The sequence below is a fragment of the Myotis nattereri genome (assembly GCF_964212035.1).
Source record: "Myotis nattereri genome assembly, chromosome: 5".
NCBI classification, from domain to species: domain Eukaryota; kingdom Metazoa; phylum Chordata; class Mammalia; order Chiroptera; family Vespertilionidae; genus Myotis; species Myotis nattereri.
Genome location: NC_138080.1, coordinates 7,391,999 through 7,419,053, shown reverse-complemented (window position 1 = coordinate 7,419,053; position 27,055 = coordinate 7,391,999). Strand labels below are relative to the sequence as shown.

The 27,055-nt window shown below is 51.8% G+C and overlaps 1 protein-coding gene across 1 annotated transcript in view; it reads left to right on the top strand.

Moving 5' to 3' along the window:
• Positions 1-1,033: 1,033 nt before the first annotated feature.
• WNT3A (Wnt family member 3A) overlaps positions 1,034-27,055 on the top strand; it is a gene marked incomplete at its 5' end in the record, with an annotated part of 61,383 nt that continues 35,361 nt past the window's right edge. Inside the window, 2 exons of the mRNA XM_081091957.1 lie at positions 1,034-1,104; positions 17,133-17,374. Of these exons, the coding sequence (XP_080948083.1) occupies positions 1,034-1,104; positions 17,133-17,374 (313 nt within the window). The remainder of the gene's footprint in view (positions 1,105-17,132; positions 17,375-27,055) is intronic.

Below are 27,055 nucleotides of genomic sequence, written 5' to 3'. Positions count from 1 at the left end.
CCGTGAGATCTCGGATAAGTCACTTTCCCTTTCTGGTCTCCCCTTCCCCCGTCAGCAGAACTATAAGGCTTACCTCCGTTGTCAGAAATCCCTTCTGGGCCCTGTCAGACCCGGTGATCCGAGGTCCCGGAGCTCAGGGCACAGCTCCTGCGCTGCGCGCGCCACCTCAAAATACCAGGAGATCCCGCGTTCTCTTTCCTGGTGGGGTGTGGGAAGAAAGCGGGGGCGTCACCACCTGTTTCTCAATCTTAACCTTCAGGAACGTGGTTGCACCCTGGACGCCCCCTCAGCCGCTGTCCCCAGGGCCGCTGTTCCCAGCCCAGCCCAGCCCATCTCCGTCGGATAAGCTGCTCGGGCAACCTGGATCCCAGCGGACTAGCAAGGCGCGGCTTGTAGGGCCGGCCTCGGAAGAACCGGCAAAGAGATGGATGGAAGGGAGCAGCAGCCCGGCCACCATGAGGGCAAGGGACAGAGCGCGAGACACAGCAGAAGCAAGAGCGAAAACAGCACAGCGCGTCTCACGGTGAGCGCAGGGCGCGCAGGGCTCCAAACGCCAGGCGCGGCCCGGGAGCTCAAAGAGGATGATTGCCGGCCACGCCGTCCAGGTGGGTCGGCAGGCGGTAGTTCCCTCCCCATCATCCCCCCACCCCCCGCATCTGACAGCAATTCCTGAACACTGGGTGCATCCAGCGCACCCTGCGCATCCCGCGGCCGCGGGAGGGGCCAGCGCCTTCGTAGCGCCAGTTCCCAGAGCCCCGCCCGCCCCCAGCCCGGCCCTCCCTGCCCCGCCCCGGCCAGGGCCCCGGCGGGCGCCCCCCGCGGCGCTGCCCCGCCCCCGCCGTCCCGCGCTGCCTTGGGCCGGGGCCCGCCGCCCCGCCGCCGGCCCACCTGGCGCAGCGCCGCCCTCGGAGCCCGCACACCCGCGAGCACCCGCGCACCCCGCACACCCTGTGGCAGCAAGAAGACCCAGCGCCGCCGCCCGCCAGCTTCCAGGGCCCCGGCCCGCCTGGCGCCCGCGCTCTGCCTCCCCGCGATGGCCCCGCTTGGGTACTTCTTATTCCTCTACAGCGTGAAGCAGGCGTTGGGCAGCTACCCGATCTGGTGGTGAGTGAGCCTTCCTCGCGTTCGCCGCGGCCTCTGTGCGCCCCCAGCCGCCATCCCCTCGGGCAGGGCCCGCAGTGGCCCGGAGCCCACGCTCTACCCCTTCGATTCCGCGGGCCGTGGGCACCCGATGGTTTCCCTTGGCGGCCTCTTTTGACCTGTTCGGGCCAGGGCTGGGATGCGGGTGGCGGAGCTTCCGGGGACATTGATCTCCGGGCCAAGAGGGGCCCCGGCGAGAGACGAGGAGAACAGTGGGCTGGAGAGAGGCGGGAAAAGGGTCCGCACAGATGTCATGAACGTCTGGGCAGCCTGAGTCCAAACGAAGCGGGGAAGGCGAGCTGGGAGAGAGAAATCCGCCAGAGATTTTTCTTAAGGACCGTGTCTTACTCACACACACACACACACACACACACACACACACACACACCTTAAAACAAAGTCGTTGAGACAAGACCGAACAGCTCGGGGCAGCGCAGTTACGTAAAGACAGCAGTGGGGACTGGCCAGGAGCGGCAGGCGCAGTGGGGCCAGTGCCAGGCTCTCCGTGCCTCCCTCCGCTTTCCCGGCGACAGTGTCCCCAGGGGCCCTGTCTGTGAGCCGTCGGCCTGGACTCCCATAGCCAGAAGGAGTTGCCCAGAGGTGCAGAGGGAGTGAGCACCGAGTTTGAGGTTTCCTGAGGGAGAGGCCCTGGAACCCACTTCGGAGAAGGCTAGGGCGTTCTGTCCTCTGCCCCAGACCAGGCACATCTCTGTAAGACCAACCTAAAGCTGGTCATGGACGTGCAGACAAATGCGGGAAGGATCCCGAGAATATACAGCACAAACGGGGGGAGGCGGGTCAGGGTGACTCTCCCCCTGGCATCTGATGAGGCAGGACCCTCGCAGTCAGCGTCACCTCAAGGCCCCTGCGGGGAAAGCGGGCGCCGAGGGGCCGGGCGCGCCACTGGAAGAGACTCAGAGCTGGAGAGAAGCCTCCCCACACACTTGCGCGCTCTGCACACACCCTCCCAGGAACCCTTTCCGACGGCTTGCCTGGAATTATAATAATTACGCCGAGGGGAAGGGGGAGACCCAGCGAGCCCAAGTACATCTAATCCGATAATAATTTTTCTCGTCGAGATTGTTCAAGAGTGGGGGCGCCCGGGGTGGGAACTACGGTCCAGGCGCAGCCAGGCGGGGCGGAGCGGAACGGTCGATGGGGCGGGGCCGGGGGCCGGGAATGGGCGGTAGAGTGGCGGGGACGCGCCTCGGAGACCCTGGTGCACCCCGCACCCTCGTGTCACCTGCAGCTCCGGTGCCCCCAGAGCGCGGGCTGCGCCGAGCGTGCCTCGGATGCGGGGACACTGACGCTTGCGCCACCAGCCGTGGGGGAAGCCAGGGAGCGCGTCCAGAGGGCCCGCGGCCGCCAGCTCCCTCGCTGGCTTCTAATTAGAACCGCCGCTGCATTCCTGGGCGCAGGAGGAAGCGCCTTCACCCTCGCGCTGCTCTTGTAAAGAAGGGCCCTGTCACCAGCCTCACGCACTGAGAGCTTTGTCCTGGTGGGCCCGCGGGACCGTAGCCTTGCCCCCCACAACACACGTGTGTCACTCCTTTCACCTGAGCCATGTGTGTTCTGTCTAAATGGACCCTAACCTGGTCTTCTCCAGATCAACTCAGGGGGTCTTCTCTCCAGGAGCTACCACTAGGCACCCACCCAAGCAAGAGTGCAGGGCAGCCTGTGGCCCCAGAGGGTAGGGGTGTCATGGAACCCCACTTTGTTTGCACACTCAGTGATTCTCTATTTCCTGAGAAGAAGTGAATCTGGTGGACACAACCTCAGGGCTCCTGGGGACCACCGATTTCCCCTCCTCCTCTCTGCTCCCAGGCCAGCTGGATACCGGAGGGGTGCTGTCTCCCCACAGGGCACACAAGCAGAACAGAGAAGGGCTTATGGAAAGATGGGGGTTACAGCAGGAAAAGCCTCTATCTTCAGCCCCACCTGTCCCGAGCTCTCACAGGTGGCTCCTCTCTTCTCCTGCCCACCGCCCACAAGGGGGCCTGAGGGACCCTCCCTTTATAACTTCTCACCTTCACGCCCAGCCTCCCTAATTGGCTGTTCTGTTTCACCCTTCCTGCCCCAAAGGAAGTTACTATCCCATTCCTTCTCCCCACCCCAGCAGCTCACATATAAAAGTGAAAGTGATGGGGACTTCCTCACCTGAGAAATAGCCAGGAAACAGCCCAAGTCAGGAGTAATTAGGCTTTTGAAGTTGGTGTGGCTCTTGGTGGGAGGGTGGAGGAAGAGGAGGAGGGAAAGGAGGAGCAGCAGCCTGTGGGGACCTGAAGGGCACAGGCTCCTCAGGAACATCTCAGAGTGTTGTTCCAAGGTCCAAAGGTGAAATGGTTCTAAGAGCTGCGGAGCCCTGCAGGAGCATGTGCTCCTGGGTGACAGGTGAAGGTGGGAGCCCAGAGAAGGGAGGGGTCTGGGCACCTGACACCCTTGGCCAGTGCTCCCTCCCCGCACCAGGCTGCATTCCTAAAGAGTCAGAGTTAAGTGGAGGCCCCCTGGGAACACAGGAGAGGCATCAAGTCTAGGGGACACAGAGCCCTGTAGAGAGCACCCCCCTCCCGTGGGCAAGGTGAGACCTGTTGTGCTTTGGGCACCTTCCTTCCACTTCCCACCCCACAGTGGCATAGACCATCTGCTGCCTCCATCCTCACCCTCCTGCTCTCCAGGCCAATCCCACACCTTACTTCTCAGAGCTACTGCCCTGATTTCACCTGCACAGGCAGCCTGCTCCCCGTTTCCTGTAGAAACACCCTTCCAGCTGCCTGGCCCCTCAGTAGCCCCTGCTGGACCGCAGGCTCCCCGGCACAGAGGCCATGCCTTGGAGCAGATGTCCCCCCAGCTAAGCAGTGCAGTAAGGCTGAGTCCAGCCTGCTCCCACTCTTCGGCCAGCACAGAGGCTGGGATGTGCTCCCTGCCTCTCCCTCCTCTCCAGTCTCTCATCTTCCTCCCCAGACCCCGCTAAGCCCTGCCACACCTGGGCATGTAGGCACCAGCCAAGAGCATGTGTCCAGCCCTCCTGCTCCTTCTAGCCCCCAAAGAAGGCCATCACCTGCCCTCACCTTCTGAAACCTCCTCTGTGGTGGCCCGCCCTCATACTGGCCCCACAGGCTCCTCTCATTCTGATGGTGAGACATAAGCCTCCCTCAGTGGGCCCCACTGTTTATGGGGTGAATATGCGTGTTGAGTTCAGGAGCAGGTGAAGGAGAGTTGTAGAGGCAGGACCCTCAGCCTCACAGCATGGGCAAAGAGGAGGAGAAGGACTGAGCAAGACTCAGGCTTTTTAGACAGGCAGGGCCAAGTGGGCAAGATTCCAGACCTGCCCTGCCTCTGTGAGCTGCATCCAATGTGCCTTCCCAGATGGCCCTGCCCCCTGCCTCTCTCCAATCCTCTCTCTCTCTCTCTCTCTCTCTCTCTCTCTCTCTCTCTCTCTCTCTCCCTCTCTCTCTCTCTCTCCACCTCTGTCTGTCTCTGCACCCCTGAGGCTGGTGATGGTCATAGCTAGCTTATAAAACTAGAGAAATCCCGGCGCCAGCTGACACCCGCAGTGTTGCAGGACCCTGGGCACAAGGAACAGTGTTGTGCACAGAACCACGAACGCACATCCTTGTCCTGGGGGCAATGTCAGAAATGGCCGCAGACAGAAGCTATATGGTCGGAACACTGGTTCATACGACTACCAAGTCTGCTCTCCCTCATCTTGACCCCTCACAAACACACTGACATCTGACCCTCTGACTTAGCTACCCAAACACTCAGGCCTCTATCTGGGGTCTGGGTGTGGCAGCTCCTCCCAGATGGGCTGCCCTCCATTTTGCTGGGCTTGTTATCAATTTTTGTGCAGTGGTTTTCTGTTTTATTTGCATAAACTTGCTAGAATCCTTTGTGTCAGGAGAACAGGATGGATACATGTAGGAGGAGCAGTCTCCGAGAGGCTGCAAATTATACTCTTCATGGTGGGTACCCTGTGCAAGTCTCCAGCCTCAGGATGGGAAGTACCTGGTCCTGCCCTGCAGGTGTGGCCCAGGACAGAAAGCAGGGCCGGGATGTACCACCTGTCCATGGAAAGGTCGGTTATACGGAGAGTGTAGTCCACAGGTTGTCCATGAAGAAACAAGAACAGAAATTAAGAATACGTGGGTGAGGCCCTAGCTGGTTTGGCTCAGTGGAGAGAGCGTCAGCCTATGGAATGAAAGGTCCCGGGTTCAATTCTGGTCAAGGGCACATGCCCGGGTTGTGGGCTCGATCCCCAATAGGGGGCATGCAGGAGGCATCCAATCAATGATTCTCTCTCATCATTGATGTTTCTTCCTCTCCCTTCCTCTCTCTCAATAAAAATATTTTTAAAAAATACGTGTGTGGGGCCGCCGGTGTGGCTTAGTGGTTGAACATCTCCACCCATGAACCAGGAAGTCACAGTTTGATTCCCCTCAGGGCACATGCCCAGGTTTCCGGCTCAATCCCCAGTAGGGGGCATGCAGAAAGCAGCTGGTGATCATTGAGATTTCTATCTCTCTCCTTTTCTCTTCCTTTTGCTGAAATCAATAAAAACATATTTTTAAAAAAAAAAATGTGCATGGGTCCTGGCAGTGCCTGCACTGCCGCATTTTTAGGTATTTTATAATGGATTAGGAGTTTAAAAAGAAAACTCAAAATACAGCTGTTCTCTAGCGAGTTTGAAAAGCATCTGTCCGCCTGGAGTCCGGAGTCCCCTGCAGCAGGCAGCCCAAAGGACAAACGCCCTTTTGCTTCACCACCCGGTACTGCATTTGGATTTTTGAACCAAATGTGAGGCCTTGTATTTGCCCTATTTAAGGGTGGTTGGAGGACTGAGAAGTGTTTGGATCCCACACTGCTGTGTGGGGTCTGAGAGGTGGGGGCCAGCAGCTGCTGGGGGCCAGGAGGTGGGTTTTGGCTCTGAGTAGGAAAGGCTCCTTGAATCTGAGAGCAATCCCGGTGCTGGTGTGTGGGAGGTGGTGGGCTGCCCGTCCTGGAGACATGTAAAGGGACAGCCTGCTGCCACGTGGGCCCATGGACACCTGGTGTTCACCACTGCAGCTGACAGCCCTCCTGGTCATTTCCCTAAACTCCGCCAGTGCAGTCGGCAGTTTGAGTAGCTTGTTTGTTCAACAGCTGGTGTCAGACATGCACTGTACTGAGCGGATCTTGCAGAGAAGCCCCGGCACAAAGAGCAGAGACAGCCTGCCTGCGCACCCAGGCTGGGCTGGACATGAGCTGACTGGGTCTCAGGTTGTGGGGAAAGAGACCACAGTCGGGCTGCCTGTGCCCAGTTCAATCTCCCTCTCTTTGTGAAATTGTCACAGGACTGTCCCTGCATCACCGCTGTGAAATCCCATGAGGGGATTCATTCTTCCTCCCTTTGCACCCTTTACCCCTGAAATTGCTGGTAAGATTTTGTTGAATGAACAAATGAGTGAATGAACCAGTAGAATCTTTCCCATGAAAAACAAGCCATATGAGGTGGCCTGAGCTGAGGGACATGAGGACATAGCTGAATGTTTTTACAGCACCCTCTGAGTTCCCCATTCTGGGGCCGGGTGCCCATGACTCATTGGGGAGCGCTACCTCGATCTCCCTCCAAGCCTCCACAGGTGACACCCTGGAGGTGTTTAATGCTTTGGCGCTTCCACATTCCTTCCCAGACAAAAACGTGCCGCCGCTGCCGCCCAGGGAAGCGGGCAAATGCTTGGCCGCAGGCACTCGAGCTTCTGCCCACCTGCTGGGACTTGCTCAAAGTATGTGTCAGTAATGCTTTCTGGCCTGGTGGGTCGGGAGTGCTGGGAGGGCTACAGGCAGGGTCATGCACTGGGCAGGGAGGGGTGGGTCCTGGGACCCCTCTCCCATTGGCCCTCCCCAAAGAGAGTGTGCTCAAGCTCCGAGGGCAGGGTCTTCCAAGTGGAAGAGAGAGAGGAGGAGGCATGCTGCCTTCCCTGGGGTCCCCTTGGCGTGTAGAACCTGGAGGTTCTCCCTCAGGCAGGTCTGCACCCATCGGAGAGCCTCAGTTCCTTGTGGCTCTTGAACAGTTCCACCCAGAGGAGCAGAGCCCGTCCATCAAGCCAGGCAGCCATCAATCCTCAGGGCAACCAGCCCACACTTGGGGCCTCAGATCTCAGGACAGGACCCTCTTCCTCCTGTGGAAAGGCTCTGATCTTAGGAGACAGCAATTCCGACAGGACAGCTGCTCTGGAGGCCTCGTGTGCCATCGAGGAGGAGACGCCTGGACAAACCAGGACCCTTCTTGCCAGAGACCCCACGGGGCGGCCAGCAGAGGCACTGGGCCTCCTTGTCCTCCTGAGACCTCGGCAGAGCTCAGTGCCCACTCAGTGCCCACTCTGTGCCTGCTCTGTGCCCTCAAAGGACAAGAGAAGGCATGGCTTTGCCGTCTGGGAGAGACACCTCATGGCCCAGACATGGGAGGATGTGCAGAAAGGTGGAGAGCCTCATTGGGACAAGAAAGCAGACAGCAGGGCTGGGGCACAGGGTGCTTCCTGGAAGAGGTGGCCTAATGATGTGGGGTTGAATGTGCCCTAGGGACACCAAGGCATAAGGACACAGGTCCCCACTGCTCACCTCCCTCTGGGAGCCTCAGATAGAACGTGGCCCACATCCTGCCCTGCAGGCCCAGCAGAGGCCCCACCTACAGAGTTCGCAAAATGCTCACCTGAGATCCTGCCGCCCATCCAGACCCGCCTGGACAGTGCACAGAGCCAGCCTCTCTGGGAATTTATGCCTCTGCCTAGCCTCTTCTGTCCTCTGGCCCCACCACAAAATCATGGTAAAGTCCACACGGTGAAGGCCATCAGCCAGACTGGGTTCTGGACAGCCTGCCCCCCTGCATGTCACAGCCAGTGCCGCCTCTATTCCAAGTAAGACAGTCTGGCAAGGCGCCCAGCCTCTGCAGTGTCGTCTTCAACAGGAGTGAGCGAGGAAGGAGGAAAACCACCAGTGCTAGCGCAGCCGTGGTTCACGTGGCCCCAGTCACAAGTGGAACCAAGCCTAGGGGTCACTTTGCACGTGGTGTGTTCTGGGCTGAAGGTGACACCCCCCACCTTGGAAAAAAGACAAGTTTGCCATCTCACCGACTTAATACTGCGGGTTCTTTTCATTTCACTCACACATTTTTCCTGGTTGTAAAAACTGCACGGAGCAGTTTGTGTTCTGCATTTCAAGGCTTGCCTTGTCCATTGAGCATTTTTGGAATCTCTGGGCCTTCTGAGTGATGGTGAGAGCAGTTACTCAGGTCTGTGGTGTGGATGTGCTATGTCTGACTGTGGGCCCTTTCTGCTGTGTGTACACTCCTGCAGGAAGGGTCTCTCCTGAGCTGGGATCCAGGGTAAAGGCTCAGAACTCGGGGGGCAGGAGGAGGAAGAGTGACACATCTGGGGGTGAATTCAGTGTAGGACACTGATTTTGAGAGGCTTGTGGGACATCGGGGTGTGATGTCCAGCTGGGCAGCTAAAATTCTGCTAATGTGTGGGCCCCTCCTGGGATGCCATCCTGCACCTCAGGGTTGGCAGAGGAAGGGAAATGCAAGGGTGAACCATGTGGCCAGGAGCAGGTAGAGGAAATGGGTGAAGCGAGGGCAGGTGGCCTTCAGTCCTTTCCCCAGGATGGACAGGCCCTAATGTCCCTGTTCTTTCCAGGACCACGATCCCAGGGGCCATCAGGGAAGGGCTGGCCAATCCCCAAAGTGGCCATCGGCTGAAACATCCTTTTGTAGCAAAGGCCATGAGGAGGAGGAAATACATGGTACCCCTGAGGTAGGGTCAAGACCTTGCTGTGACCTGGATTAAAAAAGGGGTAATAGATTTCAGGGTCCCACCGCCAGTGCTCACCTGGACACTGTCATTACTCCTGTGAGTGACCCCAATTTGCGTTTTTGTGCAGTGCATAAGGGGCTCAGAGGAGACTGGAGGATCAACCTGCCGCTCAGGCTCTAGGTGAGAGCTCAGCGTGGGCTCCGGGGTTGACTGAGGCCCCTCCCAAGAGCCCCTCTCATTACTGCTGGACAGAGTCTCCAGTTTGTCTCCTCAGGCTGGGGAGCAGGCTGTCACTTCCCCTCAGGCATCGCCCTTCCCATGTCATGGCTTTGGCACATTCACCACTGGCTCTGCCTCCTCCTGTTGGTGCCTCTGAAGGGACACGTGGGCCGGGCCCTGGTCACCTGCGCATCTCTGGTTCTGGGTCACTGGGCTGGAGGGAAGTGAATGGCGCCTCGCGGAGATGGATGGGGCTGTAGGGGGTAAGGGCTCATGTCTTGTCCCACTCCTGACCGGGGTCAGATGCTGCCTTCCTGGGTCTGACTGAGGTGGCATTGGACATCCCCAGAAGCCTTGGGGTCCGGAAGCAGAAACCAGAGGGAAACCTGGCTGCCAGACCCAAGGGTTTGGACTTGAAGAGGCCTCTCAAGGGGTCTCCTTGCCAACAGGGAGGCATTGCAACCTCACACCCAGAGCTGGACACACCCTCAGTTACCCAGAATCAGAACCCCTGTCCCAGGGCAAGTTTCTGACTCAGCAGGTTCAGGGAACTCGAGTTTCTAACAGGTCCTGTGCTGTGCATGCTGTCAAGTCAGGGTCACCCTGGGAGGACCCAGCTCTCACCCAGCCACCTGGGGTGTCAGATGGGGAAACCAAAGCACAAAAGATTCCTTAGCTGCAGGCAAAGTCAACCAGGCAGGGGACAGGCAGGGGCCACCACACGGGTTCCCCCTTGATGACGGTTCCATGATGGAAATGGGCCACATGAGTGTAGTGATGGCTGGTGGGTTTTGTTTACTAATATGATGTACACCATACTGATTGTCTGGACTACATGTCCATGTCCTCCAAATCCACATGTTGAAGCTCTGACCCCCAATGTGATGTTAGGAGATAGGATCACTGTCCTTAGAGAAGAGGAACTCCTTCTCTCTGCCAGATGAGGACATAGTGAGAAGGCAGCTATCTGTTGGCCAGTGTCTTCCTCTGAGGCATGGCCTCCCAGTACAGAGGGTCCTGTGACCTGGATTAAAAAAGGGGTAATAGATTTCAGGGTCTCACCGCCAGTGCTCACCTGGACACTGTCCTTACTCCTGTGAGTGACCCCAATTTGCGTTTTTGTGCAGTGCATAAGGGGCCCAGGGGAGACTGGAGGATCAACCTGCCGCCCAGGCTCTAGGTGAGAGCTCAGCGTGGTCACCTCCATAGTTTGTGCAGATTGAAGGGAGTCACATAGTGAGCCGGGCTGAGGTGACAGTGACAGGGCAGGTGGGCCAAGTAAGGGGTTGGGCAGTGGCTAACTGCAGGCAGAGACCCAAGCAATGCCAGGGGTTTGGAAGGAAGCAATAACCACCCTCTGAGAGAGAAGGGCACCGGGCTGCGGGGAGAGGTGGTGCTGGCTGAGGTGAAGAGCTGGAAGAGCTATCTAAAGATCTTGGTGACTGGCTGGTGAAAGCGGCACTGGCATTGACCCTCAAGCTACACATGGAAGGCCTATCAGCCCATGAGGTTCTGTCTCAAGGTCTGAGAGAGAAGCACCCTGTGAGCCGAGGAGGAGTCAGGGTACACCAGTCTATACTGTGTAACAAGTGACCAGACTCAGTGCTTCAGGTGGCACCCATTCATTAGTTCAGGTCAGAAGCTGGGTAGTTTGTCTGGGTTTCTTGCTCAGGGTCTCATGACACCAAAATCAAAGTGGCCAATCTGGGAAGAACATGCTCCCAACCTCATCTAGCCGTCAAACTCAGGCCCTTGTGGTGAGGGGACCCAGTCTCCATGTACTGGCAGCTGTTGGTCTTGTGGTTTGTAGCTCCTAGGGGCCACTTTCTGGCCCCTCCATCTCGGAGCCTCAGCAGCTCCAGAGGGCGCTGACTTCACCCCCAGCTGGAGGTTGTGCTGTGAAAACAACTTGTGGTGGGCCCTGACTGACATCCGCTCTCCACCACAGGTCCTGCCGATACAGCTATTGTAATCTGCTGTCTATCACAATCGGGGCAGCAGGGTGGGGGCTCTTGGGGCCACAGTAGAGTCTAGGCGGCCCGTTTGAAATGAATAAAACTATTGAAATAAAAGACCGTACCCTTTCATGTAATGATGTTTACTTTGAATTTATATTAGTTCACACAAACACTCCATCCATGCTTTTGTTCCAGCCCTCCGGTCCAGTTTAAGAACCCATTGTGGCCCTCCAGTCAAAAAGTTTGCCCACCCCTGGTCTAGGCTCAGTGGGTGGTGAGGCAGGAGGAGCCATGCCCTGCCTTCCCACAGCACGCAACCCCCCACAACACTCGGAGTAGCCTCAGTGCCAGCCCCTGGGACAGGAGATGGCATCTCTATTTGCACCCACCACAGACCGCAGTTGGGCTCACCTTCAACTATGAACACGGTGGCAAACTGCAGCACCGTTGGCAGTTTCTGAGCCAGATTCACCAGGAGAAAGCAGACACTTTCATCTCAGATGATGGTGGAGCCAGAGAGTACAGAATGCATTGGCACTCTCAGCCCAGGCGTCGGCTCAACAAAGAGACACGCTCGCTCCCGAATCACAGCCTTGTGCTGCGGCTGCAGTCAGTCTGCTGCTTCCTCATAACTGTGTCTTCTCTTGATTCAAGATGAATTCTACCACCCATTCCCACGCTGTGTCCACTTCCCCTCATGCTCACATCTTGTATAAGGGGCACCTTTGTCAGGTGGAGAGCCCGTCCTGTGCAGTGCCACTAGCCACACATGGCCAACGTCACCAGTCTCTGTGGATGTTTTTTTCCTACCCCATCCCATTCTGTGCTGCCTCTAGTCCTTAGGAGAGGCCAGTACATGGCAGTCCCAGGAGACTGAGCCCCAGACAGCCACTGCTGCAGGTGGAGGCTCTTCCCCACCTTCCCATCCAGCCCTCAGCCCCGCCCAGAGCCTCCCACTTCCGCCTGGAAGTGTGTGGGGGGAGGGAGTTATAGACTCTGGTTTCCAAGTATTGATTGCCTAGGGCAGTGGTCGGCAAACTCATTAGTCAACAGAGCCAAATATCAACAGTACAACGATTGAAATTTCTTTTGAGAGCCAAATTTTTTAAACTTAAACTATATAGGTAGGTACATTGTTAACTTAATTAGGGTACTCCTAAGGCTTAGGAAGAGCCACACTCAAGGGGCCAAAGAGTCACATGTGGCTCGCGAGCCGCAGTTTGCCGACCACGGGCCTAGGGACATCTACTTTCTCCTCGGTGAGAAATCTGGGTCCTGGGTGTGCGCAGTGTGGATGCTTTCCCAGCTTTATTGAGATTCAGGTGACACATGGCATTGTGTGAGGTTCAGGTGTACAGTGCAAAGATTTGATAATGTAGATGTTGTGAAATGATATGCTCACATAAGGTTAGTGAATGTATTTGGATTTTTTATATGATTTTTTAATGGTTCAATTTATCCTTTAAGACCTAGCCAACATTTGGTGGCCCAATTAGCCCTCTTGGCCCTCTCCTGCCCTCCTCCTGCTCAACATCCCCTGCCCTTGTAGAAAGGGACACCCCCAACCTGCCCCCTCCCCCACCCCACGCTCTATCCTCTGCTCTCAGTCTTCCTCAGACAGGGTCTGCATTGCCCAGACCCCCTTAGTCACCTGTTTCTTGAGCAGAAAAACCTTCCTGGAAGTAATTCAAGAAATTAAAGGGGTGGGAGAGGGATCCTGCTAGGGTTGGTGGAGGCTGGAGCAGCTGGAGCGGCATCTGGGCTGGCGGCCATTAGCATCCTGGCCTCACTCAGGGAGGTGACGAGCCCGGGCCTGCCCAGAGGAGAGCCCGGAGGAGGCAGGTGGGAGCTGATTTAGCACCCCCAGAAATGAACTTGGGAGAGGCTATTAACTTGAGAGACCCTCTCTGCTTCCCCTAGAGCAGAGTCCTGGGGTGTGAAGGAAGCAGGGTGGGTCCAATCTTTCTGCCCTGGCCTTGGCTTGCAGGCAAGAAGGAAGATGGGAAAGGCCAAGGTGGTGCAGGCTCTGTGGGAGGTGTGGGAGCTGTGGGGTTCTGGGGTGAGTGCCTTGCCCCTCCTGTACCCCCACACAGAATACATCCTGGCCTCACATCTGGCAGGGGCCAGTACCTTGAGACTGGCAAAGACAGAGAGATGGAGTCATCTTGTCTTTCTGTCTGAGACTCTAAGTCAACATCAACATGAATTTTCCTTCTAGTGAGAGATGGGCTCCCCGACAGGAGGCCTGTGGAAGCTGCTGAAGAAGCCGGAGCCACCATGGCTCCTCTCCCCACCTGGCTTCCTGATGGACAATCAGCCAGCCACACGGTTCCCGGGGCCTCTACACCTGCATCTCGCCATCACTGCAGAGGGTGTCACCCCCACCCCTGGTGCTGTGGTTTCAGGTCAATCCCACTAGTGCCCAGTGCGGGTGGGCATGTGCCTGGTGGATGTGCCACAAGGAGTATTTTGGTCCCTAGTCCTTGATGTGGAGCCCCAGCACCTGCTTCTTACCAGGTGGGGTCAGAAGTGGGGACACCAAGCTTCAGAAACAGACACAAACCTCAGTCTGGGGCAGGAAGAGCCATTCACACACAGTGTCTACACAGGTTGTGCAGTCCCTGGGGCCGGGACAAGGCATCTGGTAGGTGGGTGTTGTAAAAACTGACTGAGTGGACTGGACAGGAAGTGGAGGTTGTGAGGAGTACCAGGGCTCTGGGCACTGCACATTCTCTTTATGGTTCTCTGTTTCCAAGTGGCCAAGAAAGGCAGGGGGTGTGCAGGTTAGCTACAGACTGTCTCCCACCACTGCCTCCTCTTGTCCACCCATCCCTGCCCTGTCCTGGAGTCAGGCCAGGCCCACTTCTCAGCCTAGAGGCCTTACCCTAACCAACTGATTGCTTCCGAGGGCAGAGACAGCTGACCTCAGTGCATCCTGCCATCTGTCCACTTGATCCTTGCTTATCCATCAGGAAGCCAAGTACCAGGTTGACACAGGGGTCTCAGAGGAATAGTGGAGACAGCCCATCCATGCAGGGCAAGGGTGTAGGAGAGCCAGGAGCAGGTTACAGGATGCTTCCAAGGGAAGACCAAACAGTAAAGTGAGAGCAGAGGGCTGGCCTTTCTGGAAACTTTGGGATCCTGGGACTATGAGGCAGTTGAGAGTCAGGCCTGGCCCAGTGCTCTGCATTCACTGGGGCTCACAACGAGTGAATGAATGAGCCAGCCCCACCGTTGCACACCACACCAGGGAAACAGATTCAGATGGAGATGAGGGGAGGCCTGTGGTGTCTGGCACGAAGTCATGGCTGGTTTGTGGCTTTCGAGCAAATAATGGGCAGGATGGGGAGTGCTCTGGAATATCAGGGCGGGGACATGCAAGGGACTAGAAGTCTGGTTTGGAAGTGCCAGACCACTCCGAGGCTCAGGGACACGGGGGCCAGCACTGATGGGAAGGAAGCTCGGCTTCATTAGGACATCTGACTGCAGGGTGGGTTGGCACTCTTGAAGAAGACAGGTTTGACCCCTGAGACATGCACATGATCTGGAGGAAGGGAGAGTGCCCAGGAATGGTGGGAACACACAGGCTGTTGAGGGGTTTGGGCAGGAGGGCATGGGATGAGAGGATGTCATACATGTGAAACCCTGCATTCAGGACTTCCAAGGAGAAGTTGCCCTTTCTCCAGCCTCCATCTGCAGCTGGTGAAGTAAATAAGATGGAATTGTATACATGCTGCCTGCCGAGGGGCAAGGAGCAGGGGTCTGCAGGGGAGAGAGGGTGTTCTGTGTGGCAGTCTGCATGAGTGGGAGAAAGCTCTGTGCAGGAAACAGGGAGTGTGTAGGGAGGCTGGTGTGGCCGGAGTGCAGGGCCCCATGGTGTGAGAGGAAGGAGCTGGAGAGATCCAGACCCTAGCAGGACTGTGCAATGAGGAAATGTTCTCTGAGCCAATCAAGCGGCAGGTACTCAGGAGCTCAAGGGCACGGGCTTTGTGCCTCAGGCAAGGAGAAGGTTTTGAAGATGTTGGAGACGGGAGTGGGAAACATGATAGGGTCCGCTTCCTACTTCAGAGAGCAGGTTTGTTTCTGTCCTCGATTGCTCTCATCAGAACTAGATGGAACTGAGTTACTTAGAGTAGGACTCACCAAATACAAGTATCATAATGTGGGTATGAGGGGCACAGAAGCCTTGTCCCATCTTCTCGGGGCTCAGCCCGCCCAGGGGAGAGGAGGTACTGAATAAGAAGAAGCCCTAGGAGTTCTGGCTAAGGCATTAATAAAGCTGCCATTTCCTCAGTCGCACCAAACAAGGAAGGAGAAACAGGCCTTCCCACCTGGAGCCCAGCTAGCAAGCTCCCAGATAAGCAAGGACCCAGGGGCTGCTCTGGACCTGGGCCTGGGACACCCTGCACCACACAGTCCAGAATAAGGAGGGACTGGGCTCCCTGAGGAGAAAGAGGACAGAGCATGCACAGCCCATGGCCTGAGTGAGCATGGGTACCTCTATGCTAAGAGACAGCCGACCTTTGATGATGATGGTGCATTCAGAAGCCATGGTTGTTGGTCCCCTAGAATCTCCCACCCAGCAGTGCTCCTGGATCTGGGGCCTCCTCCACCAACCTGAAGGTCTCCACAGCCCTTTCCCAGAGACCCTGCAGACCCTCAGTGGTATCGGCAGCCGATGGAAGAGAAGATTGCACAGCCTGGCACCATTCACAAGCATGAAGGAGGTACTGAGATGCAGAGCTCTGCCTATAAGTGCCACCAACCACCACAGAGATGAACACGTCCATGAGCAGCAGGACCATAGGGCACCCGCTGCAGAGATGGACATATCCACAGGTGGCAGGACAGCGGGCACCCACTACTGAAATGGATGCGTACACAGATGGCAGGACCACAGGAACCACTGTGGAGATGGACATGTTCATGGCGGCAGGATGGTGGAGTACCCACTATGGAAATGATAAGTCCACAGGTAGCAGGACTGTGTATCACCTGCCGGATTAAATAAACTCTCACTCCTCCTGCCAAGAGGACCTGGTCATTTTTTTAAACCAAGGTACAATTATGTACAGTAAAATGAAAATGATTCAATCAGTCTGATACACAAACACATGTGTAGTTAACTCCCCCATCAACACAGAGCACTCTGTCACCCTCATCCCCTGTGGTCCAGTAGAACTCTCCACAGGCTCTGAAATGTCCCATAGGTAACCCTCCACCATGGTAGCCTTGGGCCACATGTGGCTGGTGTGACTGAGAAACAAAGTTTTCTCTCTTTTTATGTCATTTTACTTCATTAAAAGTCAGGTGCCTGTGGGTAGAGGGGACCATTCTGCAGCCTGAGAAACGCTTCTCTTTGCCCCAGTCAGGCCCGTCCCGCCCCCCACCCCCCGCCCCCGTGTGCATGTGGAAATCACCTCTCTGGTTTTTGTTCCCATCCATGGTTTGGTCAGCTTTTGTCTTAGAGAAATGGAATTCAGGCATCTGTCAGGCCTCTCTGCTGCTCTCACTCCTCTGTCTCCCAGCGGATTCCCCTGCAGAAGCTCTGTCTTGTATCCACACCTCCCTGCTGCACTCGCAGTGCTTCCTGTCTGCGTGCACGCTCACAGCCCTGTGAATATTCGTGAGCACATCTTCCTTGGGACATATGTTTTTACTTCTGTGGGGCTGGCCCGGGGGTGGGGGGCGGGGAGGAGCTGTGGTTCAGCCACTGCTGTGCCCACCTTACACTCACTCCTGCCCCCAACCAGCAGCCCCTCCTCTGGGCAGCAAGTGGCCTCCATGCCTCCTTGATTTACTCCCCACCACTCCACAGGCACATCTTGAGGTTTTGTGCTAAATCTCTGGCACAGTGTAAGGACAAGCTACCTCCAGGGTGGAAGCACATCTCACCCTGGAATGCACAAGTGCCCCAAAGAAAAGGACCTTCATACTCCCTCCAGGGCAGACCCAGCTTCTGCTCCTGTTTCAAAGGCTGCCAGGGCAGCTCTCCCACTCACCAGGCCTCTTTGCCCTTCTCCCCCAGGTCCCTGGCTGTCGGGCCCCAGTACTCGTCCCTGGGCACACAGCCCATCCTTTGTGCCAGCATCCCAGGCCTAGTACCCAAACAGCTGCGCTTCTGTCGGAACTACGTGGAGATCATGCCCAGCGTGGCAGAGGGCGTCAGGATCAGCATCGAGGAGTGCCAGCACCAGTTCCGCGGCCGCAGGTGGAACTGCACCACCATCAACAACAGCCTGGCCATCTTTGGCCCTGTGCTGGACAAAGGTATGCCTTCCAGGTGGAGGTGGCAGCCTGTTGGTGCAGCAAGCCCAATCCAGCTGCCCTGCTCTGCCCTCGTGTCTCACCTGCCCCTGGTCATAGGAGCAGCACCTCCAACAGGTGGGCAGTGCTGCACACACCTGGTGATATCGGCATCTCTGATGTGGTTTCTTCCCATGGTCACTGGCTCTGAGGGGGCTCCTGGAGCTCAGGAAGGACACAGGATCACACAGATGACTCTGACTTCCCTTCCCCAGAAGGAAATTTCACTGAAGGCAGGTCTTAGAGAGAAAACACAATTAAAAGAAAAAATTTTTAAAAAAGACAGGAAGGGAGGGAAATGGGGGCCAAGAGGCACATGAGGGAAGCTATCCAGGGCCCTGGAGCCAGTGGTTATTTGGGAAGGAGAGGAAGATGAGGAGGGCTGCATGTTGGTTAACTTTTGGTGAAGAGCAAATTTTCTCAAAACATCATGGTTTAAACCAGCGATTTTCAGCCAGTGTGCCACAAGAATATTTAAAACATGCATTACCTGACTATTTAGTTAGAGGCACTGACCTCTTTTTTCTTAGAATGTCAGATTTTAAAATGACAACAGGAAACAAAATAGCCATCCAGTGTAAATGAATCAAAATTATAACTATATATATATTTTATGTGCTGCAGAATTTTAGTAATTAGTTTATGTATTTCATGACATGAAAAAGGTTGAAAATGTCAGGTTTGGACAATGATGCTGTGTCATACGTCCCAACAGATCAGAGTGCAGCACACCCAGATTGGTCTGTGCCCCTCCGCCAGTCCCTGTTCTCTCACATCTGGCGATCAGTGGGCCTCTGCATGTGGCCTGGGCTCCATCACTATATGGGAGCTGGGCCACATGGGCAAGTGGGAAGGGAAGGAAGTGGAGAGTGGGAGAGAGGGACTCCTTTCATTCACTTAGCGGAATGTTTTCAAGATTTATCTGCACTGTAACATGTTACAGCACTTCATTCCTTTTATTACTGAATAATATCCCACTATATGGATATACCACATTTTATTATCCATTCATCGTTGATGGACATTGGGTTTTTTCAACTCTTGGCCATTGTAAATAGTGCTGCTATGAACATTTTAGTACAACCGTTTTCTTTTTTTTTCTTTTTTTTAATTAAATCTTTATTGTTCAGATTATTACATTTGTTCCTCTTCCCCCCCCCATAACTCCCCTCCTCCCAATTCCCGCCCCACCCTCCGCCCTCACTCCCCACCCACTGTCCTCATCCATAGGTGCACGATTTTTGTCCAGTCTCTTCCCGCATCTCCCACACCCCTTTCCCCCCAAAGAATAGTCAGTCCATTCCCTTTCTATGTCCCTGATTCTATTATAATCACCAGTTCATTCTCTTCATCAGATTATTTATTCACTTGATTCTTAGATTCACTTGTTGATAGATGCGTATTTGTTGTTCATAATTTGTATCTTTACCTTTTTCTTCTTCTTCCTCTTCTTAAAGGATACCTTTCAGCATTTCATATAATACTGGTTTGGTGGTGATGAACTCCTTTAGCTTTTCCTTATCTGTGAAGCTCTTTATCTGACCTTCAATTCTGAATGATAGCTTTGCTGGATAAAGTAATCTTGGTTGTAGGTTCTTGGTATTCATCACTTTGAATATTTCTTGCCACTCCCTTCTGGCCTGCAAAGTTTCTGTTGAGAAATCCGCTGACAGTCGTATGGGTATTCCCTTGTAGGGAACTGAGTTTCTTTCTCTTGCTGTTTTTAAGATTCTCTCTTTGTCTTTTGCTCTTGGCATTTTAATTATGATGTGTCTTGGTGTGGTCCTCTTTGGATTCCTTTTGTTTGGGGTTCTCTGCGCTTCTTGGACCTGTAAGTCCATTTCTTTCACCAGGTGAGGGAAGTTTTCTGTCATTATTTCTTCAAATAGGTTTTCAATATCTTGCTCTCTCTCATCTTCTGGCACCCCTATAATTCTGATGTTGGTACGCTTGAAGCTGTCCCAGAGGCTCCTTACACTGTCCTCGCATTTTTGGATTCTTTTTTCATTCTGCCCCTCCAGTTGGGTGTTTTTTGCTTCCTCGCATTTCAAATCATTGACCTGATTCTTGCTCTCCTCTGGTCTGCTGTCGGGAGTCTGTATAATATTCGTTATTTCAGTCAGTGTATGCTTAATTTCTAGTTGGTTCCCCAACATAACATCGAGGGTCTCATTAGTTTTCTTGTAGATCTCATTAAGTTTATCGGCGGCTTCTAAACAGTTCTTGAGAGACCTTAAAAGTGTGGTTCTGAACTCTATATCTTCCATTGACATTTTTGTCCTGTTTCTTTGTCTCCGCATTTTGTTATGCTTCCTTGGTGCACCCCCTAGTGGTCTTTGTGCACAGTCTTGTAGTTAAGCCTTGATTGTTGTAGCTAATACCAGGGAGGGTTTGACCTCCAGGCCAAGTGGCTGTGAGAATCAGCTGTGTCTGCAGTGAGAGAACTTCTGTCCTCTAGGGAGGTGCTAATCTAGCCTTTGCCTGAGGCTATCCGGCAAATGCCTCTGTGCAGGGCTTGGGCGGGGCGAGTCGCACAGGATCAACAGGGTGGGCTGGAGAGAGCAGTTATGGCGGCTCTCAGTCCTGTCCCCAGGGGCTCTGCCTCTCTGAGTCCCAGCGACCGCTGCAAACCTCAGAGAGAAAGCTGCACTCCCTCTGACCGAAGCCAGACAGTCCCGCTTCTCCCGTTTGAGTCTGGGTCCCTAAAGACTCGCCCGTATCTGGAGCTCAGAGTCTGCGACTCCCTCCCGATTGAAAATGCCAACCGTGCCCTCCACCACCAGCCCGCTCCGCACACTCCGCACCTCAGAATTTGACTTCAGCACTGCGCCTCCTCTGAGTGTCCGTATGCGTTTCTCTTTCCTCCTAGTTGTAGGACTTCCACTCAGCCAACGTTCCTGTGGTTCTGGGTGATGTCCATTCTGTCTTCTAGTTTCACTTTTGAAGTAGTTATTCAAGGCAGCAAACTCCAGCATTAACCTATGCCGCCATCTTGGTTCTCCAGTACAACCGTTTTCAAAGACTTAGGAGTGGATGAGTAGAATTGCTTGGTCTCAGGATAATTCTGTTTAAGTTTTTTTGTTGTTTCTTTTTTAAGAGTATTTTTTTAGTATTTCAATAAAAAAGATTTTAATTATAATAATGTTACATGCTATAAACATTAATATTTCAAGAAAAAATATTTTAAGTATATTAATGTTACATGCAGTAAACATTAATATTTCAAGAAAAAGATTTTAAGTATAATAATGTTACATGCAATAAACATTAATATTTCAAGAACAACGATTTTAAATATAATAATACTAGAGGCCTGGTGCACGAAATTCATGCACCAGTGGCGGGGGGTGGTCCCCTCAGCCTGGCCTGCACCCTCTCGCCATCCAGGACCCCTCAGGAGATGTCCGACTGCCGCTTCAAGCCTGATCCACAGGCAGTCAGACATCCCTCTCGCAATCCAGGACCACTGGCTTCTAACTGCCTCTGCCTGTCTGATTGCCCCTAACTGCTCACCTGCCTGCCTGATCGCCCCTAACCACTCTGCATGCCTGCCTGATCACCCCTAACCGCCTCTGCCTTGGCCCCCGCCGCTGCAGCTTCATCCAGAAGGTCATCTGGAAGGATGTCCGGAATGACATCTGGAAGGTCATTTGGCTGTTCAGTCTAATTAGCATATTATGCTTTTATTATTATAGATTACATGCAAGAAAAATTAATATTTCAAGAAAAAGATTTTAAATATAATATATTACCAAAACGGTACTAACATAGTATAATATCACAAAAGTTGTAGGAAATATTAAAAACTGCAAATAAAAGGATTATTTCTATTATAGTCTAAAATATTTTTTTCTCTGGCTCTATTTTTGTTCATCAGTTTATTCCACATCTTATTCCACAAAGGAGTGAGATCATGAGATATTTATCTTTCTCCGACTGGTTTATTTCGCTTAGCATAATTTCACTTATTTTGCTTTAGGTCCCATCCATGCTGTTGCAAATGGTAAGAGTTCCTTCTTTTTTACAAAGTAGTATTCCATTGTATATATGTACCACAGTTTTTAATCCATTCATCTGCTGATGGGCACATAGGTTGTTTCCAAATCTTAGCTATTGTGAATTGTGCTGCTATGAACATAGGGATGCATATATCCTTTCTGATTGGTGTTTCTGATTTCTTGGGATATATTCCTAGAAGTGGGATTACTGGGTCAAAAGGGAGTTCCATTTTTAACTTTTTGAGGAAACTTCATACTGTTTTCCACAGTGGCTGCGCCCGTCTGCATTCCCACCAGCAGTGCAATAGGGTTCCTTTTTCTCCACATGCTTGCCAGCACTTGTCCTTTGTTGATTTGTTGATGACAGCTATTCTGACAGGTATGAGATGGTACCTCATTGTCATTTTGATTTGCTTCTCTCCAATGATTAGTGACTTTGAGCACGTTTTCATATGTCTCTTGGCCTTCTGTATGTTCTCTTTCTAAAAGTGTCTATTGAGGTCCTTTGCCCCTTTTTTGATTGGATTGTTTATCTTCCTTTTGTTAAGTTGTATGAGTTCCCTGTAAATTTTGCAGATTAAACCCTCATTGGAGATAACATTGGCAAATATGTTCTCTCATGCAGTGGGCTTTCTTGTTGTTCTGTTGATGGTTTCTTTTGCTGTGCAGAAACTTTTTATTTTGATATAGTTCCATTTGTTTATTTTCTCCTTAGTTTCCATTGCCTTAGAACAGTGGTTCTCAACCTTCCTAATGTCGTGACCCTTTAATACAGTTCCTCATGTTGTGGTGACCCCCAATCTCATTGTTACAAATTGAAAATAATTAAAGCATAGTGATTAATCACAAAAATAATATGTAATTATATATGTGTTTTCCGATGGTCTTAGGTGACCCCTGTGAAAGGGTCGTTCGACCCCCAAAGGGGTCGCAACCCACAGGTTGAGAACCACTGCCTATGTTTGATATTTTGTTGCCTGTGGATTCCTTTAAGATTTTTATGGTTTCCCATTTTATGTTTAAGTCCTTTATCCATTTTGAGTTTATTTTTGTGTATGGTGTAAGTTGGTGGTCTAGTTTCATTTTTTGCATGTATCTGTCCAATTTTCCCAACACCATTTATTGAAGAGACTGTCTTGACTCCATTGTATGCTCTAGCCTCCTTTGTCAAGTATTAATTGAGCATAATGGCTTAGGTCAATTTCTGGGTTCTCTGTTCTGTTCCATTGGTCTATATGTCTGTTCTTGTGCCAGTCCCAGGCAGTTTTGAGAAAAGTGGCTTTGTAATATAGCTTGATATCTGGTATTGTGATCCCTCCAATTTTGTTCTTCTTTCTCAAGATTGCAGCAGCTATTTGGGGTCTTTTTTTATTCCATATGAATTTTTGGAGAGTTTGTTGTAGGTCTGTGAAATATTCCGTTGGTATCTTAATGGGGATTGCATTGAATCTATAGATTGCTTTAGGTAGTATGGACATTTTAATGATGTTGATTCTACCAATCCATGAACACGGTATATTCTTCCATTTGTTTATGTCTTCCTCTATCTCTTTTTCCAACCTCCTATAGTTTTCCAAGTACAGGTCTTTTACTTCCTAAGTTAAGTTTATTCCTAAGTATCTTAATTTCTTTTTTTGCAAAAAAAAAATGAGTTTATTATCTATACTAATAATAGCCTAGGGCTGTCATGACCTAAATAGACCAGATGGATGACCGGTCACCAGGAAGTGCATGGAGCACCTCTTGGTCCTTCCCCCACGGCCCACAGGCTCCTATCACAGCAAGGCTGGTGGCAGGTGGGCGGGTGGGGTGGGGGGGTGGGCGGGGCGAGGAGGGCACAGTGAGGTCATTAGCCTCCGGCCTGAGGCTGGGCTGGAAGCTTAACAACCTCACCGCTGCTGCGGTGGCTGTGGATCAGGCCCAGAGAGAGGCCTGGAGAGAGAGGCAGGGCCTGATCAGCAGCCACAGTGGCTGCTGGCAAGGCCCGGAGAGAGAGAGAGAGGCAAGGCCTGATCCACAGCTGCGATGGCCGCTGTGGATCAGGCCCAAAGATAGGCCCAGAGAGAGGGGCAGGTCTTGATCGCAGCCACTGAGGATCAGCCACTGCAGAGGCTGCGGATCAGGCCTGGAGATAGGCCCGGAGAGCTGGTGTCGTTCTGGATTTCCCAGAAGAACCAATGGCTGCCTAGGAGGCGGAGCTTTTTACACTGACTAGTATAGAAACTGACCAATCAGAACCTAATCTGGGTGAACTGTGAAGGCAGAACCTAAGGTGGGGGGCTGAGGAGGGGTTTTAGGGCAACAGCTGTTTGGTGTAAGGTGTAAGAAAGCAGTTCAATTTTTTAATAACTGGTTTGGCAATATAGTGGCTGGCTATCAGTCCAGATATAGGGATTATGTATTTTTGTCTGCCAAGAGCATCTCCTCCTGCTGAAAAAGGCTTCCCCCAAGCCCCATTTAAGCAATCCTATCCTATATAATCTATCTATACTAATAAAAGGGTAATATGCTAATTAGACTGGGTCTATCGGCCATCTTCCAGATGTCCAACTTCCTTCCGGACAAAGCCATGGTGGTGGGGGCCGAGGCAGAGGCCGTTAGGGGCGATCAGGCTGGCAGGGGAGGGCAGTTGGGAGCGAGATTGGGCCGGCAGGGGGTTAGGAGCAATCAGGCCAGCAGGGGAGGGTAGTTGTGGGTAACCAGGCAGGCAAAGGAGGGCAGTTGGAGGCAAGATCAGACCAGCAGGGGAGGGCTGTTGGGGGTGACCAGGCCAGCAGGGTGGGGCAGTTGGGGGAAACCAGGCCAGCAGGGGGCCAGTTGGGGATGACCAGGCTGGTAGGTGGGGCAATTAGGGGCAACCAAGCTGGCAGGGGATAGCAGTTCGGGGCAATCAGCTGGCAGGGGAGGGAGTTAGGCATGATCAGGCAGACAAGGGAGAGCAGTTGGGATCAATCAGGCCAGCAGGGGAGCAGTTAGGGGTGATCAGGCAGGCAGGCAGAGTGGTTTGGGGTGACCAGCAGGCAGGCAGGTGAGTGGTTAGGAGCCAGTGGTCCCAGATTGCAAGAAGGATGTCCGACTGCCAGGTTAGGCCCGATCCATGTGGGATTGGGCCTAACCCGGCAGTTGGACATCTCCCAAGGGGTCACTGATTGGAAAGGGTGCAAGCTGGGCTGAGGGAAACCCCCTGTGCGTGAATTTCATGCACCGGGCCTCTAGTTGGTATATAAAAAAGCCATAGATTTCTGAGTGTTAATTTTGTATCCTGCTACATTGCCAAATTCATTTATTAAGTTTAGCAGTTTTTTGATGGAGTCTTTGGGGTTTTCTTTGTACAATATCATGTAATCTGCGAATGGTGACAGTTTTACTTTTTCTTTTCCAATTTGGATGCCTTTTATTTCTTCTTCTTGTCTGATCGTTATGTCTAGCATTTCCAGTACTATGTCGAACAGGAGTGGTGAAAGTGAGCAACCCTGTCTTGTTCCTGTTCTTAGGGGAAATGGTTTTAGTTTTTGCCCATTGAGTATGATGTTGGCTGTAGGTTTGTCATATATGTCCATCATGTTGAGATATGCTCCCTCTATTCCCACTTTGCTGAGAGTTTTTATCAAAAATGGGTGTTGGATTTTGTCAAATACTATTTCTGCTTCTATCAATATAATCATGTTATTTTTGTCTTTCAACTTGTTTATATGATGTATCACATTTACTGATTTGCAAATATTGTGCCAGCCTTGCATCTCTGGAATAAATCCCACTTGATCATGGTGTATGATTTTTTTAATATACTGCTGGATGCCATTTGCTAATATTTTGTTGAGAATTTTAGCATATATGTTCATCAGGGATATTGGCCTGTAATTCTCTTTCTTTGTAGTGCCTTTATCTGGTTTTGGAATTAGGATAATGCTGGCCTTATAAAAAGAGTTTGGAAGTGTTCCTTCCTCTTGGATTTTCTGAAATAGTTTGAGAAGTATAGGTGTTAGTTCTTCTTTGAAAGTTTGGTAAAACTCCCCTGTGAAGCCGTCTGGACCTGGGCTTTTGTTTGGTGAGAATTTTTTTTTTATTACTGTTTCTATTTCATCAGTTGTTATTGGCTAATTCAGGTTTTCTTATTCTTTCTGATTCAGTTTTAGGAGTTTATATTTTTCTAGGAATTTGTCTATTTCATCCACATTGTCCAGCTTATTGGCGTATAGTTGTTCATAGTATTTTCTTACAATCCTTTGTATTTCTGTGGTGTCAGTGGTTACTCCTCTACATTTGTTTCTGATTTTATTTATTTAGGTCCTCTCCCTTTGTTTCTTGATGAGTCTGGCTAATGGTTTATCAAATTTTTTTATACTTTCAAAGAACCAGTTCTTGATTTCATTGATTTTTTTGTATTTTATTTTTTTTAGTCTCTATGTCATTTATTTCTGCTCTCATCTTTATTATTTCCTTCCTTCTACTTACTCTGGGCTTTTCTTGTTGTTCTCTTTCTAGTTCTTTAAGTTGTAGGGTTAAATAGTTTATTGCTGGTTTTTCTTGTTTTTTGAGGTATGCCTGTAGTGCTATGAACTTCCCTCTCAGGACTGCTTTTGCTGTGCCCCAGAGATTTTAGGTTGTTGTGTGTTTATTTTCATTTATTTCCAGGAAGTTTTTGATTTATTTTTTTTATCTCATTGGTAACCTATTCAATGTTTAATAACATGCTTTTTAGCAACCATGTGTTTGAATGTTTTGGGTGTTTTTACAGTAGTTTATTTCTAATTTCATTCCACTGTGATCTGAGAAAATTCTTGATATGATTTCAATCTTCCTGAACTTGTAGAGACTTGTTTTGTGTCCTAACATGTGGTCTATCTTTATTAATGATCCATGTGCACTTGAGAAGAATGTATATTCTGCTGTGTTGGGGTGAAATGTTCTATAAATGTCAATTAAATCCATCTAATCCAGTGTGTCCTTTAGAGTCTCTGTTTCCTTGTTATGTTTTTGTCTGGAATATCTATCCAGTGAAGTCAGAGGGGTGTTAAAGTCCCCTACTATGACTGCATTGTTGTCAATCTCTTCATTAAAGTCCTCTAGAAGTTTTTATATATTTACTAGAGGCCCAGTACACAAATTCATGCGCAAGTGGGGTCTCTCGGCCTGGCCGGTGATCGGGGTCGATCAGGGCCATCTCGCTCAGTCCCTATTGGGGCTGGCCAGCTGAAGGGGAGGGGTTGGAACTGTGGGAGGTTGGCTGTGGGAGCACACTGACCACCAGGGGGCAGCTCCTGCGTTGAGTATCTGCCCCCTGGTTGTCAGTGCACGTTATAGCAACCAGTTGACCAGTTGTTCAGTCATTTGGTCGTTCAGTCATTGGGTCGTAACAGTCGCTTAGGTTTTTATATATAGAGAGGTGCTCCTATGTTAGGTGCATATATGTTTACCAGGGTTATATCCTCTTGTTGGATCAATCCTTTTAGTATTATGGAGTGACCTTTGTTGTCTCTTGTGATGGCCTTCCTTTTAAAATCTATTTTTTTGGATATGAGTATTGCTACTCCAGCTTTTTTTTCTTTTCCATTGCATGGAAATTTTTTTCCCATCTCTTCACTTTCATCCTGTGTGTGTCTTTTGTTTTGAGGTGGGTCTCTTGTAGACAGCATATAGTTGGGTC